The sequence below is a fragment of the Leiobunum rupestre genome, chromosome 9 (genome assembly GCF_980474605.1).
Source record: "Leiobunum rupestre chromosome 9, qqLeiRupe1.1.hap1, whole genome shotgun sequence".
NCBI lineage: Eukaryota > Metazoa > Arthropoda > Arachnida > Opiliones > Sclerosomatidae > Leiobunum > Leiobunum rupestre.
In genome coordinates this window covers 5,615,023-5,633,435 of record NC_143392.1, presented here as the reverse complement: position 1 = coordinate 5,633,435, position 18,413 = coordinate 5,615,023, and the positions used below count along the sequence as shown (strand labels likewise).

Here is an 18,413-nt window from a genome sequence, read left to right as displayed (position 1 = left end):
ACTTTAATTTTCATTCTTAATTCTATAATATGGGATATTATTTTAAAAACGTCTCGTAAAATCGATTTCAATTTGCCACATCCTTTCAATGGTCTCGTAGCGGGTGCAACTCAGTTGGGAAAATCGTACTTCATAGCTAATCTTCTCAAACACAAAGACACGTGCATTTCACCCACTCCCAAGATAATAATTTGGTGTTATACAGAGTATCAACCGAAACTGTAACGTTCAATTACAAGGTGATTCTAGTAAAACTTGAGGAGGATACTGTATTTACTTGTATTTCAATTATTTAAAATATTTTCTAAGATATAAAAAATATTAACTGATCTTAAACATTTCCGATTGCATGTATAAGAAATACACAAAAAATTTGTCATAAAAATATTGACCATGGGTAAGTGTGCTTATCTCATCATCTAGAATGTACCTTTTATTGTAGACAGTTTGTTGCTCACAATTATCGTCATTTCCGCGATTGTTACAACGCGTTTAAACAAACAGTCGTGGTACTCGGCGTGACGTACGCGCTTTTTCACTACACGACGGCACACTCCTTTACAAATCTACTTTTCTCCCTTTGTTCATAAAATCATAGACTAAGGAAGGTTTCACAAGGACATCCCGCGCGATTTTTTAAATCCTGATAAGTCTCACCGCTAGATGGCGTCAGTGTTTCAAAAATAGTGGGGCGAACCATAGACTTAAGGAATAATGAAGCATACACCATATTCACTTCAGGGACTTAACTCTGTAGCACGTGCTTTTTATTTATTTCCAAAAACATCATTGATCGATTGTGATTGTGAATCATTGTGATAATAAACATTAGTTTCCATTGAGGATGACTTTGCATGCTTATTTAATGGTATGTACCAAGTTTTTAAATAATATATATCTAAGGTAATTTATTAACATATCAATTGTTTCAGATTCAATGTCATCATTATCATCAGTTGAGGTTGAGGATAATGAACCTATAACATTGGTTCGTGATCAAATGTGTAATGGTAAATGTATATCAAATTCGATGATGAAATGATACTAAATATAATTAATATGATTTAGAGTATGAATCATTCTTCCTGGCTGATCATATTGGAAATGTCGCTAATGGACAAGATATCCAACCTGCATCAGTTCCTACAACTTGTAAAGAATGTCTTGCAAGATAAAATGCCATGGAGGCAGAAAATGCTAAGTAAGTAAGCCGAGTTATTAATTTATTGATATTGTAATTCAAAATTTCAAATTTTAACTTCAGGGTGAAAAACCCAAGACCGAATAAAGTCGTAAACCTTACCTTAACAAGTAATTAAGAATTTTCTATGAAATTAAATTAAATTTCAAGTTATTAAAACATTTTTTCACTTAATGTTTCAGCAATAAAATTTGAGCCAACTGCGAAAGACTTCTTCAATGAATGCCTTCAGAATATTAACAACGCTGCACGATCATATCATACAGTAGAATATAAATCTGTATATTCTTGGATCTCGCAGATGTCTGTTGCAGATATCATGTTCTGGAATCCTACAATTTCCAAGAACTTAACTGGAATATCGCATGCAAAATATTGGCAAAAGGTCAAAATTTTATTAAATGATGAACCTAAAGTAAAGATATTTATCGAATCTCTGGATCACCTAGTGGTACCCCAGCAAACACAAACACGTCCTATGGACATCCGATAGACGTCACACTCGGATCTTGCCTTCGTCCGTAGGACATCCCATAATCCAGGGTTGACGTCGGTTGGACGTTAAAGGACGTCCAAATGTCCGGTTTGTCTATAGCCGTAGTACGTCCCGGGGACGTGTTTTCGGACATCCAACGGCAATTACAGCGGTCGTCCCCTGGATGTCTTTCTATAAAACCTAGAGATGTCTTTAGGCCTTTAATTTGGTTCAATCATGGCTCAATAGGGATGAAACTAGGACGTTCATTGGATATCGTATTCTTCAACAAAATATTTAAAAAGCCAAACTTCATATTAAAATTTTATTCAAAACATTAAAATACAAGATAATGAAAAAAATCCAGCAACAAGTGTACAATTTGATTGTAATAACACGAACTCTGCAAGTATTAGCAGTTAACATATAAATTACAAAACTTCTATAGTTATTTAATTTTTATATAACAAAATAAATTTCGAACTAAACAATTAAAAAATTAAATAACCTTCCTTATACAAATGTAAAAAAACAATAAAATTAATTTTAAAATCAGAAGCAAAATAAAACTAAGCCATTTAATACTATTCCTTAAAAGAAATTAAGACTATCGGATGAAAAATGTACTCTAGAAATTACTGTTTCTCGAAGCTTAATTTTAATATTTATCCAAATCTTACTTTTGGAATTACAATTTAACTATATAAAATATCACAGTATAAATAAAGCTTTAGGCGAACCGTTCAGTGAGAGTAATGAATAATTAACTTAAAAAGTTAAATTGAAACATGTACAGGTCCAAAATGAACTTTAAAAACAGCGAACCTTCCCTAACATTCGGAGAATTCAACGCAAATCTTACTTTTGGAATTACAAATCCAATATATAAAATATAACAAAATGAAATAAAGCTTTAGGCGAACCGTTCAGTGAGAGTAATGAATAATAAACTTAAAAAGTTAAATTGAAACATGTACAGGTCCAAAATGAACTTTAAAAACAGCGAACCTTCCCTAACATTCGGAGAATTCAACGCAAATCTTACTTATGGAATTCCAAATCCAATATATAAAATATAACAAAATGAAATAAAGCTTTAGGCGAACCGTTCAGTGAGAGTAATGAATAATAAACTTAAGAAGTTAAATTGAAACATGTACAGGTCCAAAATGAACTTTAAAAACAGCGAACCTTCCCTAACATTCGGAGAATTACACGCAAATCTTACTTTTGGAATTCCAAATTCAATATACAAAATAAAAAAAATGAAATAAAGCTTTAGGCGAACCACTCAGTTCCTTTGGCAAAACTTGTTCCCAATATAATTAAACCAAATGAGTTAGAAATTTTAAATAGTGAGTGGAGAATGCTCCCAGATTATGAGGACATTAAAATATGTTTCCAACTATATCCCGTTTTGCGAAAGCCTTAATTTCTCTACCTCATTCCAGTGCAAATGTCGAAAGAATATTTTCCAATTTAAATTTGATAAAAACTGATCATAGAAATTTACTATCGACCCCAACACCTGCAACTATTTGTTATTTACAAAAGAACACATTAACAAAGAGTGTTATAAATGGCAACCTAGTGAGTCACTCAAAAAATGAAAATTTCCCGAGATTAATACTGTCTGTGATAAACTTTTGAGAATTGGTTTTGTTAAAATAAATTTTTTCTTTAATGAATTCAAATTTCTAGTTTTTATTTAAATTTCAAGGTTATACCATTAAAACTCGGGTTTCTATTCAAATTTCGTGCCATTCCCGTTCATTTTTCTCGTTTTTTTAAACTGAGGAAATTTTCGAACACAGATGGCGCTTTGAACGGAAAAGTACGTTTCTGAATTGGGGAAAATACGTTACTAAAAGCGCCCGGAACTAACTGACCATGCCGCCCTTCAATGGCTATTTTCTCTCAAAGACCCCCCACGGTCGTCTCGCTCGATGGTCCCTCGCATTGCAGGGGTTCGATTTCAAAGTTATTTACCGCCCCGGGAGAGTAAATAAACTGGCCGACCCTCTCTCCCGTCTACCTTATTCAGGCGTTGAGTACCCCTCCCCATAGCCCCCTCGCGACCGACTCTCGAAGAAACTCTCCCTCACGGAGGTGTTTCCGGTATGACGTATCCAACGTCAATAACGATTTAAAATTTGAAAAAAGCCAAAGAGGATAAAGGTTTGGTTTGGTTTGGTTGATCGACCTCTTGTTGTATCAAGAAGGAATGTTTAATTAAATGTATTGAAAAGTATTGTGATATTAATTAAGGGAACAATGTCATCAGAGGCGTATATATCAAAATGTAAAATTATATAAAAATTATGTCTCATTATAAACTTACTGATTTTAAGATTGCCTTTCAATTTAGGAGCTATGAAGTTAATAAAAGTATTGAAGATCGTTTTGAAAAGAGGACAATGTTTAAAATGTACAACGAAGCTGTAAGCGAGTTTCTGGATAAATTAAAAATAAATGAAGAGCTAGAAGTTCAAGATCTAAGCGAAAAAAATTGTTGATATATTTTGGAAATTAGCTGCAACGTAATATCTAAACTCACCAGAGACACGTTTTATACGGAATTTTGCTAAATTTGCTTAGAAGAAAGAAAAATGGGATCCTGAAAAACATACTAAAACGTAATAAGAATTTGTGATATAAACGACTTCATTCAAAAGAATTTAGTATCAAAATTTCTGGAAATATTCATGACTTTCTTTATGTTAAAACTAGAGGTTGGTGTTCACACTAGTACCTTGAAACACAGTGAAAAAATAGCTAGAGACTTAAAAGAGATAGAAAACAACCAAATCACTGAATACAGGAGCCCGCTTTCTGATCTAACTAACTGCAATGTATCAACCCAAAAAAATCTAGATGTACTTAGACATGTCGCTGGATATACAGCTAGGCAACTAATTAGGAAGAAATGCCCAGAAGATACATTAAAAAACATCGTTAAGGACCAGTTTAAGGAAGAGGTAATTAAGCCAGGATATTGATGCTGAAGATTGGGTTAGTAAGTTGTAAGGAGGAGGATTAATTAAAGTGAAGGATGTTAATAACTAATTAATTGTTGAAATCAAGAAAGTCTGACCATTTCTATACGATAGAAACGAAGACTTAAAAACTAATGCCATGAGACATATCATGCAAATTAGTAGTATTCGTGATTTTTGGAAATCTATATGCCAAGATAACGAGGAAAAATGGCTGGTAGTGGTTCTTGACACCTTTTTAAACACCAGGGGTAAATGTTTGGTCAGAGATTTATTAGAACACTAAAGGCACAGAAAGCTTTAAGAAAAGCATTGAAAGAAAAAACTTCAAATCAAGAAACGGGCAATTCAACTTCAAAAGAAAAAAGCAATACTACTTAGAGAAAAAATACTATCAACTCAAATGAAGAAATCAATAACACCACAAGAGGTCAATAAGTCAGGAGCATCATCAAAAAAGGGAATGTCTAAAACTGAAATGGCTTTGAGTAGGATAAAATCCATACCATCTGAAATTCCTTCAAAAGTAATCAAAAGAGATAAAGTGATCAATAAAACTAACAGTCTTTCCATCGCTAATGCTATCTCAACCACAGTTCCTACACTACATGTACCTGAAACCAAAGTGATAAATTACAGTAACAGTGTTATTGCTAGTTCAACTACATTTCCTACGCTACAAATACCAGAAACCAATGATTTCAGCTTTATACGGACCATGATATTTTTATTGACTATGATTTAAAAATAATTCCTTTTAAACTTATTTATCTATTATTTTAGTGTTTCCATTAACGGCGTCTAATGCAAGCTCCAAAAAAGAATTTAGTTTATCAATATTTGATTGGAATAACCAAACTGAGGGGTTAGCATTTCCAACACCAGCGGCGCGGTGCTTTCCAAAAGGTTGTTCAAGTGGGTTCTGGTTTAGATGTTGGGTCAAGACTAAACTGGCATTTTTCTTCAGTAGAAATTTCACGACAGCTACCGTTGAAAGGGCGGTAGCAAAATTTAAATTTAAGTAAAAGCTTATATTTATAGTAATGCAACTTTTTTTTACCAGTCATTCTTAATCCCTCTATTGTCTCCTTACTCAAGAGCATACGGTCTCTCAGTTTTAGTGAATTTCTCAGGGCTATTAGCTATCTCCGCTTTCCACTCATCCAAATACTGTATGAAGTCACCTTCCAGCCACTAAAAGTATTAGTATATTATTTTACAAAAGAACAAATTTTCTATGGCACTTTAGATCTTACTTTCGGCCTTTCATCATTCACGTCTTTATAAGGTTTTTTATTGGGCCTTCGCAAGATGAAAAGTACTAACTCACGCTCCATTTCATCTAAAGCATTATGGTGCTCACTGATATCTTTCAGACCTGTGAAACGCCCAGTATTTTTATGGCAAACCAAATCATTTCATCCAATGAGAGTACGTTGTATTTATCTTTTTCTGGGAGGTTATTAATGTGTTCTCACACTTGGTAACAAAATTATTCCAGACTTTTTTAAGAACGCATAAGTCGATTTCGACTTGTTTTTGATGTACGAGCACCATTTAAAAATTTGGTATCCCAACTTAGGGCGTTCCAGAGCTTTGATTTGCTGTTTAAAAAAATTGTCATGAAGGATCCTATTTTCTCACTCTGAAGCCGAGCTTTAAATAGTTGTTTTAAGGCATAAATCTCCTTCTTAGATTTCTCAGTTAGTACTAGTTTGGTTTTTGACTTAGTATTTCTCTTATTAAATGCCAGTTTTTCTACGAACACCTTTCCTTCTTTAGTCTTAGTTAATGCTTTTGCACGATGGCGTAATCGTAGAACTCTTAAGCTTCGCCTGTGAATGATGCAAGCTTGGCATTTCTTTCTCTTTCCGGATCAATCCATAACAATTATTACTGAAAACAGCATCTAACTGCTCTGAATTACGACTTTTAGTTTTATGGTTATTTTTATTACGGGACTTGTAAATGGAAACCAGATATTCGTCAACATTTCCTGGACAAGTTTTGTACTCGTTGTTATTTTCAAAAGGAACTTGTAAATATCCGTATTAGATTCCAAGATAAAATGTGGTAATAGTTTTTCTGTTGCTATATCTACCCCATGAGCTTAAATTTCACATCTAGTTTTTCAATATTGGAGAAAAAGCACTGCAACACGACAAACTAATTTTTTTGTTGGCTAAAAATTATGGTGTTGGATTTTAATTCCATGCACCAGCCAGTGGGTGGAGACAATGAAGAAAAATTAAGGCTATCAGTCTTAATTCCATTTTCTACTTTCTGTAGACATAACTGCCTGCGTCTCGTAATTTTCGTCTTTTGGGTTTCGGAGTTTCATCCTACAAACATTGATAATTGTATTAAGTTAAAATTTTACTTAACATTTTGGTTAAGGTTATCACCACTGCATTTCCATGCGATGGTGTTTATATGGTAAATTTGTTTTGCTAAAAAACTTTAGTCTTGTAAGCAAAATTGAAATCATATAACGAGTAGTTTAAGATCAGATAATAAAGTAAATAACCTTTTCATTGCAAATAGATGAATCACCAAAAAATAATGATAGCAGCTCAGATGTCAAAACCTCTCTCAATGGAATTGGGTCTGGCCTTTCTTATGTAGGTCCGATGAAGTTGTTAAAATGCTTACTACATATGTACGTGGATCCCTTCACATTTGATATTGTTAATTCTTTACGTCCCCAAGCTTTAACTCACCTTTCACATTTTTCACGTTCAGTTTTTGGTGATGGGAATTTAATGAACCGTAGGTCACTAAGTTAAAATTTTGGAGGCTCCACAGAAATACATGGCCCATAAACACAAGGTTTTCGTAGCATTTTTAAATATTGACAGCTTTCATATAATTTGATTCAATTTATGTTCATATAAAATACTGAATCGTTTCAATGAGAAGCCCAGGCTTAACAATCAGCTATTTTAACTTCTCCTGAATTAAAATGTTAAAAAAATTTTGAAATTGCTATCAAATTAAACTCCCTAACTGCCTCACAATTCTTAATAGTTAATTCTATCCTCGCAAGGAAAAATATATACCGTTTTACCGGAGAATCGTACGCATTTCAATCAAGTTCCCCTCTCCTTTTCTTCAGGTGTTCAGAAACGGGGTGCGTCAATCAAAAGGGATGGGAGAAGTACTACAGCGGTAGTCTTACAATGCGTCCCTCATTCTCGGAGCCTCGTCTAACCTCACAGCAGTCTTTACTAGCCTCCCAGCCTCACGCAGCCTCTCGCGGAATTTACTAGATCTCAGCTTTCAGCTTCTTTGTTTTGCAACCGGCACTTTCCTACTACTATTATGGAAATTTTCGAATTTCCCGAACACTTTTTTTTGTGGACATCATCTTTGCAAAGTGTTAAAGTGCTTTCATTTTTTGTACTGTTTGTCTTAAATGGTTACATAAATCATTTGATGTCTGTGATAATGAGTATAACTACCAAGTTTATTACAAGTGTAAAACATGTAAAATTACATTGTAACCCGGCCACCTGAATTAAGGGCTTCAAAAGTAGCTTGGTGAATTAGGCCTAGGGTGGTGCCTAGGGTGGTGCCTTGGGTATTAGCCTAGCTGATTATTATTATAAATTATTTTATTACTTATAATTTTCATTTATTTGTCAACCTCTATAAAAATATATTCCGTAAAATTAAAAACAAATATTACATAAAAAGCCCTGCTGATCAGATAAATATACACTATAGTCTAGTCTAGAATATCTAGTCGTTAGACATGTTAAAAGTGTAGAAGCTGATGTTTCAATTGTTTAGTTTACATGGTTTTTACGTGTTTGTCTTAAGGTCTATAGGCATATAATGAGGTCTCGAAAACTCCTTAACAATATCGCCGTCTTTCCCTTGAATACTTATAATTCGCAAAAGGGGTACGTCAGAGGCACCGACCGATCAGCTTTAAACGATGTCCGAGTAGATGAACAGGGAATGTAAACACGCGTCCATGTCCCAGCTAAAAGGCGCAGTCATGGAGGTGTCAACAGAACATCTTCTCCGGGGTTTCTCGTTAACCCTTAAATAGAGGAAATTTCTTGGGGGAAATGTATTTGGTTCATCCTCTCCATTGTAACCACGACCCTGCGATTTGGTTTGTTATAATGAAACTTTACTCTAGAGCTTATATTTTGACCAAAATCGTCAACCGACCGAATTTCTAGTAAATCCTCAACTTCATAATACCCTGGTGGTATTACGATATTTACAAAATCCATTATTCCGCTGAGACGTGGTTAGTCAAAACCTGTTTCATTTGTTTTTTCTTTTTAGTTTACCTTTTTGATTCGTCCGAAATTGTTTTCCAAATTCGAATTACACACTCTTCTTTCACGTTATTCCAAGTTCTCGGATAACTTATTTCAGCTAGACCAACTTCGTAAGCACTATCGAGATTTACCGGTTCTAGTAAATACGTTCTGAACTTGCTTATAGTGTTATTTTTAAAATAGTGCATGGAAGAGTCCGAGGAGAGCGTTATATAGAAACTATCAATTGTGTAACGATTTCTTGCACCCAAGAATCTAAATCGGAGCTGTAACCACGCCAACGCACGAGAAATTCTTTAGTTCCGTCAAGTTTTGTCCTCCTCTTTAAAACTTTATATATTTTAAATATACAGTTGTTGAGGTCCTTCACAATTTTTTGTATTTCCTCTTGGAAGAACACTCAAATCTTCGAGTTTATATACCGGTGGGTTTCTCGGTATTTGCTCTACTACTAGGAATAATTCCTCGGTGACGTTAGCTTTATAACCCTTTTCGAAAGTTCTTTTATTTGTGCTGATTCGAACTAAATCGCCTATTTCAAAATGAAACTTGACAGGAGGAGAAAAATCTATTTTCCCATATAAATTATCCCGTATCTGTTTTGAATTTCCTCTTGTTACTTCAACGGGTTTACATTTTATAGATCTATGGAATTTGTTGCTATAAGAATCCAATAAATCCGGCAGAACGTCGATATATCTATGCGTGATTTCAAAGTGCGATTGAAACGTTCGATGACACCCGATTTTACTTCAGAATGCGTCGCGAAAATCTTGATTCCTCTACATTTCAATTCTCGTTAAACCCCTTTACAAAGAAACTCATTTCCGTGATCAGTTTGAACAATCTTTGGTTTTCTACACGATCCTAAAATCGCTTTTAACGGCGTAACCATCGTGGTCCCTTTCTTGTCTTTTGAAGCCACCGCAAAAGCGTATTTACTAAATACATCAATACAACATAAAACATATCGGAAACCGTTATTGTGACGTTTTATGTCTTGCAGGTCTGCCAGGTCGAGTTGCCATTGTTCGTCTATTCCATACACTATCGTCTTATAAACATTCAAGAGTGCCCTTATATGAACAGTCCATTGCAATTCAGAGTGCCCTATATATTTGTTTATTAGTTTTACTGATATCGGCAGATTTCCGAGTATAACCAGAGTTCCTACACATTACTGATGAGCCCCAAAAGGGCGAAACCGGACTACTGTTGGAATCTCTGGCTAAAATTTTTACATCATTATCTTAACGTTGGAATTCAACGGTCGCCCGAGCGTAAAAGATGTCTGCGGAATAACGACCACCATGCAATAATTGGTGAAGACAGTGGGATAGGTATACATAAGTCTATGTATTTGTACCCCGCTGCTCCGCCTTAAGCACTACAGCGGCCTATGAAACTAACCAGACCGGGACAAAAGTGCGCTTTTCGAAACAACGTTTGGCCAGTGAGACAGCCATCGTGACTGCCTCACATATAGCAAACAAACGCTCTCATCATGGCCCAACAAAAGGCGACGCCATGGGCCCAATTAGCTAACACTTACGGTACTAAGACCTTCTCGTGTGTGCAGTTACGGGCTTAACCCTTATATTATATATTTGTATTGAGGAGGAAATAGGGGATGTTGACCCTTGTATTCTTCTATGGTGAATTTCTAATATAGTTAGGTCATCGGTAAATCTATATCTATGCAAAGTGTCGGCATACGACAATAACTTCGAAATATTCTAATATATATTTAGCACACGTGTAATATCCCGATAAAATAATAAGAATCACGATAACTATTTAAGTGAATTGACGATACATATTAACCGTATAACGAAGTAACTGAGTAATTTAATTTAAACGATATACTGCTGTGATTTTGCGGAATATTTTCTGCGACTTTTACGTTGTAAAATATTTGAAGCTGACAGTTTTAGGAACCAAAAGTTGATAACAGCAGTTAAATCGGTCCCAAAAGACCAAAAAATTCCATTCCTTACTCTTCCCTTTTAAATGCATAGTGGCTAAGTGGCCCCGTGAAGTAAGCACCTGCATACATAAAAACACGTTATGGATTGTAGAAAAATATCTTTGTCACAGATGCATTAAGTAAAATTATCAAAATGTCTTCCTTTTCTTGGGAAAAGAGAAATTGGCATTTTTTGGCCGAAAGCGTTTGAAGACGCAGTGGATAGGCTTGTATATTTTGGAGGTGGGAAACAACGGTAAAATAGCTATATTGCAGCAGCTGCTCTCGTCTCTTTTCTTCTTCTTCCGAGAAGCGTGATGTGACCTTCAGTAGAAAGAACATTCTTTATCTGCTGACCCACTGTCCTAACACATTCTTAACTCGACCTCTTGTCCCCCCACCCGTAGCGTTTCTGTTGCCGCCCTCCCTACCCACTGTGTAAGGAATAGCTCGAGAAAAATGGTATAAACCGTATAACGTTTTGTGCCTGGCAAATGAGAGCTGGTCGGAGAATGATTTAAGCCTACAATTTCATATTTGGGGTTTGTGTTGTAACAAAATGTTTCTATTGTCATTACGGTTTGCAATATTACGTGCGCGTGGTACCGATTTGATAAACCCGAAAATAAACGAGCTTCTTACAGGGAAAGTTTTTAACGAAACTTGGGGAAAAACGAAAGTTTACATTTGACCAGAAAATGATATAAATTAGTTAAGATTTTTGTTTTCTGGAATGACAGAAAGTTCAACGCAAAGAAATCTTTTACCATCATCGAGTGGTTCAAGCGACAGTGAGTTGCCGTATATTTCGTCAGCCATTTCGTCACCAACTTCGAGCCAAGTACTAAAAGACGAAGTTCCTGATGTTTCTAACAACGAAGTACATACTGTCACAATTAATGCAAATAATGGTACCTCGTCATTTATTACGTAAACCAAAGATAATTTGTTATACATATTTCTGTATACAAAATAAACTAAACCACGACTAAACCTTTTTCGGGGGGGGGGTAAATTATGCAGTGCATGGTTACATACGGCGATTTTACTAATTTTAAAAAACACAGAAAGCCTGGAAGGACGGCTACATACTGAAAAAAACAATGCAGATTGGCGCCATTCTAAAATAACTTCCTCCTAAATACCGAGCGACTCGCGTCGTCAGTTATTTACCAAAATTTTTTTTCTATATCTCATTGTTCAACTTCTCAACAGTCGAACTACAACCACTAGCTATCAATAATCCCCGACGAAGACGAAGATCAAAGTTTTCAGAGGAAAATGCGCTAAGTGGAATTTTTGAAGAGATTGCAATTGACGATCATACGACACAAGAGGAAAAAGATATCGATATTCACACAGATAATTCGGAGGAAGCACAAACAACAATAGTGTATCCTGATGGATTTAAAATCGAAAGTTGTTGAAAACCAATTTTCAAGATTTTTCATAAATCGAAAAAGTGTGTTGAATCACGCTCTAATTGTTTTCAAAAGAAAGAAGTTCCAGCCAAACAGTAAAGTGGTGGTGCAATTGAGCGACGAAGCTATTCCTGAGGGTGACATAGCTACGGGTGGACCAACTCGCGAATTTTTCATTTGTTGACCCCAGACATTTTTTGCGTGCCAAATTTTTGAAGGCCCACCCAATAGTCTGAACCTGGCCTTGGTTCAAAGTGCTATCATTGACGAATTATATTTTCTTATTGTACAAGCCGGAGGGTTCCGTTCCACGGTGCATTTCATCTCTTTTATAAAATAGAATTGTCTATCGAGACAAAAATTCAAAACCTTCTATTTCTGATGTTCAGGATTTCGAGTTAAGAAAAAAGCTTATAGAAATAGAGAAGACAGACACTTTTTCAACTCTTGAAATTGCTGCGGATAAAGTCGTGGACCTTCGATGCTATTCGGGGACAATGTTTCCACTCAAATCGATAAACGACAAAGAAAAAATAGTAAACGATTTATGTTACTATTATGTAATCGGCCGGTCAAAGGAGGCCCTTGACCAATTCGTAAAAGGGATGGAAGCATTGGGTTTAAGAGAAGAGATGCGCAAACGTCCTAAAACCTTTATGCATTCATTTGTAAGAGATAAACATCCGGCTGAAATGACAGCCGAACAGTTCAGAAAGATATGTTTACTGTTTCCCACTCTTCTATGGTCGGAAATAGACAAGACGTAGAGTTAGATGTCCTCCCTTTTTGGGAAAATTACATTCAAGTAATAGAAGACAAAGAACCTCCAGTGTGTTTTCCAAATTTTCTTGTTTTTGCCACTGGGCAGATCGTAAACCACCATTAGGTTTTCCTTTTCCCCTTTGTTGATTTTTTACACGACGAACCAAATTAAGTTAATCCAAAAGTCAACACATGTGGCTTGCGGATTTTGCTTCCTATCTGCCCCAAAACATTTGAAAATTTTAAAGCAGCTATGGAATTTGGTATTTTAAATGGACAAGGTTTTGGTCAGCTTTAGGGCTTGGTTTTCTGACTAACAATGTAATGTACTCTATATTAGTCGAATAAATGTTTTCTTGCTATATATCCTATAAGGTATTAACGAGGTAACCGCCTACTTTTTGGGTGACATTAGCAGACGAATTTTAGCTTTTAACGCTTTTCGCCCGTAGAGATTGGAACTTCAGCAAGAAAATTGCATTAAAATATTTTTATTATTAAAAGTAGAGAATATAGGGTTGTAAACTTTTAGATTTGTAAATGGAAAACGAAATAATAACTTGTGGTAAACATAATTAAAATATTTTGGTAATCCTTTGCCAAGGCTTGTCATATTCAATTAGGGCCTAAACTACAGGCCACATAGGAGAAATATTCTTTTTTAAATTCGAATTAATTGTTTCCAGATAAATGGACTTTTCGAAATCCAACTTCACTAGCTGATGGCGAGTGGGAAAATGACCCTTTACAACAAAGGAACCAGGCTTTAGAATCTATTGCTAGAAACGTGTATGAAAATATATATGGGGTTAATATTGCTCTTGTCGGTTCTGTTATATCGAAGGATGATCAGCTAGCCCCGATGGTTACATAGGTTCTGATGAACTAATTGAAATAAAATGATTATTGAATAATGATTGAAATGTTTCAAAGACCACCAAAATGATATAGGGAATCTATATTCAAAATTTAAAATGTTATTTTCAATCAATATTTAATTGGAGTTTCAATTTACCATTTGATGCCTCCTGAAATTTGTGAATTTCAAGACAGGTTCCTTCAGTGGGATCACCACGCGTTGTGGATCATGACATTAGTCTTTTATGTTTTTCGTGAACCTCTCTAGCTCGAACTCCCGCACTCCTCTTCAAACATCGTCGGGAATAATATGTCTTATGATCGTGACCGGTCATGTCACCGAGTAAACGACTCAAATGGCGGATAATAATTATAATGCCTTGTTTGTCCATTTGATACCATAAAGAGATCACGTAACGCTTTCTACTACTAATATAGGCCTATAGGTGCCTAGCGTTGACATATACTACTATTATGCTACTAGATTATAATTATTCGTAACTTAGCACAGTATTCCAAAAGCCCGATTTTTTGGCCAAAATTCTAGAGAGAGTACCTATCATAAATAGTTTTACATGTTTCGTTTATTCAGAATACCTGGATTTGTCAAATGTACAAATTTTTTCATGCGACCCCTAGCGGCCAAGTTAGCTTCCTATTGCGTTTTTGACAATTTTGACCTTTACATTGGATAGGTTAAGCTATTCATATCATGTAGTATTTTTGGGATAGTGATGTCTCGTATATAAATAAAGATACGAAACGAAAACTATCTCAAAATGCACAAAATCAGTCATCTTTGACTGGCTCTAACTCCAAACGATGCTAGCCAATTTCGTAGATCTTTTCACTATGGGTAGATAAAAAGTCATATAATGTAATTACGGTGAAAATCGTTGCGATCTCTGTTAGTTCGGCAACCATTAACGTTTATCTATGTTAAAATAATTTCTTTAAAATAGCCCAAAGCTAGCCAAGATTTGGGCGGTTTTTGGGCTAAAAAAATTAAATGTTTAAAAAAAATCCGAAACTTAAATTTGCTCACAAAATGGTTTGAAGAGACAACCTTGAACTTTGTACGCAAACGTTATAATCGTCTTTATTTTGAAATACTATTTTTAGTCTATATTATTGAAATTTTGATTCTGTTTTCATTTTTGCTTTGCTTGGTTTTCACAACCGTTGAAGTAGGCCTCCAAAAGCAGGTGATACGATTGTTTTCATTAAGGAATAAATTGTAGTTGATGGTCCACTAGGTCAACTCAGACACGGAAACTTACTAATATGACTGAATGCACTATTGAAAATAAACAGGTGCAGCTGGAATCGATTATCTCCATAAAGAAGTCTGATTTAGTCGATATATTTAAATCCGAAAAAATAATCAACGTGTGCGCCCAGAAAACACTTTGTTTGCTAGGAGACAACTTAAAAGGTAATTGTTCAACTGATGATTTTGAAATACTTAAAATATCTTTGCGAAAGGAAAAGTGCCGCTTTGAAAACAGAGTGTAATATATTATTTTTTTTTAAATTGTGGTGAAAGAAAATTAATTTTCTTCAAATGACTTGTATAGCAAAGGATCTATTTCACAACTTAAAACATCCACTACACTATTGAGATGAGTGAATATTTGTTTATATAATGTAATTTAACAGTGATGGAACAAATGATCCTCATAGCTACAAGACCGCAGAATTCATCATAGTTATTTTTATAACATGAAGTAGTTCCACAAATATGGAGGAATCGCAAATTTTAACTGGTAGCGAAAGACAAGATGACCATGATATTAATCAATGTGGTAGTGGAAATAAAGATGGAAATGGAGAAACAACAGCCACAGAATTATTGGAATGTATAATCAATTACGAGTAAGTTCTGAAGGCTTATAAATTAAGCAATAATAATTAATCAATTTGAGGAATTTGTCGGAAGATGAAGTCATGGAAACTACACCCAAAAATGTCACCCCAAAGTCAAGCAATACTAGTGAACCTTCTACAGAAATAATTGATGGGCTAGCAAAATAACCAGCCAATAAAAAAAAGGACACTGGATGAAATGGACCAGTCAATGAAAGAAATGATTGACAATACCAAAAATTGTTTTAATAATTTAGTGGTAAATCAAAAAGAAAAGGGCGAGGCATTTTACTACTTTTCGTCGTTAATGGAAAGATTCAAACACTTAAAATCTAACCATAGAAAAAGAATTTAGGAATGAAGTAGAATGTATGATGTACGAGTTTGAGGAGATTCAAGAATGATTAAATGTTTTTGGAAATAAAAGGTTTATTTGAAACTAGGCTCTCTTGCGTCCTCCATCGAACTTCAATAGTGTAGTCAACACTGTCTACAGTATCCGGAAATCTGGACTATTTTATTGATTTCCTCTGTAATCATGAAGTTATGGAGGCAGACAACAGCCTTTACTATATTGTCTATGTTTTCTGGCTTCCCCTTAATAGGTCGACGAAATATACGCCATCGTGCAGCTGCAATACCGAAATAATTTTCTACCACTCTCCTTGCTCGGCTTAAACGATAGTTATAAATTTTTTCTCTAGAGGTAAACCTTGTCCGGGGAAAGGCCTCATTAAGTTTTCCATTAGAGGAAATGCTTCATCACCAACAAAAAAGTGCGGAAATGAAATATTTGTATTGGGTAGAAACTGATCTCTGGGAAGAAGCAGAGTGCCATTTTTCAATTTGCGTCCAAACAAAGAGGAAGAAAATATGCAGCCGTTACTTTGACTTCCAAATGCTCCAATATCAACCATTATAAATCGATACTCGGGAGTCACACAATGCCATTAAAACAATGCTGTATGTTCCTTTATAATTATAATATTTAGATCCAGGTTTGGCTGGGCATTCGATCACAACATGTTTGCCGTCAAGAGCTCCTATGCAATGTGGCAGATTCCATTTTCTTTCAAAACCCTCATCTATTTTTAACCATTCGGGAATGTATTTAGGCATTTTTATGTAAATTGGCTCAAGAACTTTCCAAATTGCGGCATAAGTTTCACGGATGATATTGCTAACTGTAGATGTGGCTATGCGAAATCCAAACGAAAGGCTTATTTGCATATCACCACTTGCTTAATATCTTAAGTTGAAAATAGTGGCTTAGTATGGAAAGACTATAGTTCAAATTTTAGTGTTGCTGTAACGTTAGAGCAAGTCTTTCTTTTGGTTGAATTGCCGCTCTAAATCGTGTCTCCTTTTTGGGTTATAAGAGTTCCCACCAAATTAAGGAGCTTATAAAATTGGCCTGGTGACATATGGTTATCTTTGTCGTTAAACCTCGTTTCTCTAACCCCGTTTTTTTATACCCTTGTTGCCTTCTTTTCCTGTATATTTCTTTCACCCAAACCGATCGTTCATAACACATTTCTTTGAATCAATAGCTCACTATTATGATTAAATAAATCGTCAAATTTTAGTTTTTTTAAACACACAAATCGGTGTCGACCCAAGGCCTTAGACATAAGTATATGTATTTGTACCCCGCTGCTCCGCCTTAAGCACTACAGCGGCCACCTTAAACAACCAGCCCTGGACAAAAGTGCGCTTTGCGAAACAACGTTCGGCCAGTGAGACAGCCATTTTGACCGCCTCACACATAGCAAACAAACGCCCTCATCACGGCCCAACAAAAGGCGACACCATGGGCTGCCCGAGACCCACCCTCGCACAGCTGAGGACTAGAGTGGCTTCCTGTTCCACTGCAAACTACCCTCCTTAGTAGGTCACAGAATGACGAGTGTGGAACACCCATGAGGTTCCAGTGACCCAGCGCCCCGATCACATGACCTTGAGAGCCGGGTATGGAGCCCCCCACAGGCTCCAGTGACCCCATCACACCACTAGATAGGGACAGTGGGAACCAAGGCCTTAGGCACCAGCCCACAATAACTGATTTATGAAGGTGAAATAAGTAGAACGGCCACGTCAACGTGGGGACACACGTGGCGGAAGTATTCCGGCCACCCGTTGGGGGATTGGTGGTCTTCCTCACACGGCCATCCACAAACTCAGCCTACCAGACGCTTGGGATTACAGGAGTACGCCATTAGGCCTAGGCTTAAATCTCCACTATCAGACAAACTCGCTGCCAGAAAACCATATCGCCGACGTGGAACTTTCTGTCGGTGGTTTACCGCCTAGGAAAACCAGGCTTAAGGCTCGTGAGTAGCTCCCCGAATGAATTATCATTGATCTTGATGTCGTCCCGTATACCTTTTTTGTATTTACTGACATCAAGCGCCACAATTGTCACGAGACTGGCCACACCCGTGATCATTGTCCGAAATTCCACGTTGAAAGGGACCTAGCCGGTGTCAACATTTTACTACACGAAAGTCGTTGAAAATGCTATTGGTACCCCCGAGCCCAATACCCGCGCTCGTTTGTTTATTCAAAATTCT

The 18,413-nt window shown here is 35.9% G+C and overlaps 1 protein-coding gene across 2 annotated transcripts; it reads left to right on the top strand.

Moving 5' to 3' along the window:
• The first annotated feature begins 965 nt into the window (after positions 1-965).
• LOC149926352 (uncharacterized) lies at positions 966-2,105 on the top strand. Of its 2 annotated transcripts, XM_090159317.1 has the most exons (5): positions 966-1,010; positions 1,069-1,201; positions 1,265-1,311; positions 1,384-1,586; positions 1,651-2,105. In XM_090159317.1, the coding sequence occupies exons 2-5, from the start codon at positions 1,182-1,184 to the stop codon at positions 1,747-1,749; spliced, it is 369 nt and encodes a 122-aa protein (XP_090015443.1). In that variant the 5' UTR covers positions 966-1,010; positions 1,069-1,181; the 3' UTR covers positions 1,750-2,105. The 2 variants fall into 2 exon arrangements, with proteins under 2 accessions (XP_090015443.1, XP_090015442.1); XM_090159316.1 differs by having other exon boundaries at positions 1,384-2,105.
• The last annotated feature ends 16,308 nt before the right edge of the window (positions 2,106-18,413 follow it).

What these genes read in the sequence shown, in the direction of transcription:
- LOC149926352 (XM_090159316.1), top strand. Translation starts at nt 1,182, where the DNA reads ATGGAGGCAGAAAATGCTAA. An exon ending in ATGGAGGCAGAAAATGCTAA is followed by an intron (nt 1,202 to 1,264) that starts GTAAGTAAGCCG and finishes TTTTAACTTCAG; the next exon opens with GGTGAAAAACCCAAGACCGA. An exon ending in CGTAAACCTTACCTTAACAA is followed by an intron (nt 1,312 to 1,383) that starts GTAATTAAGAAT and finishes TTAATGTTTCAG; the next exon opens with CAATAAAATTTGAGCCAACT.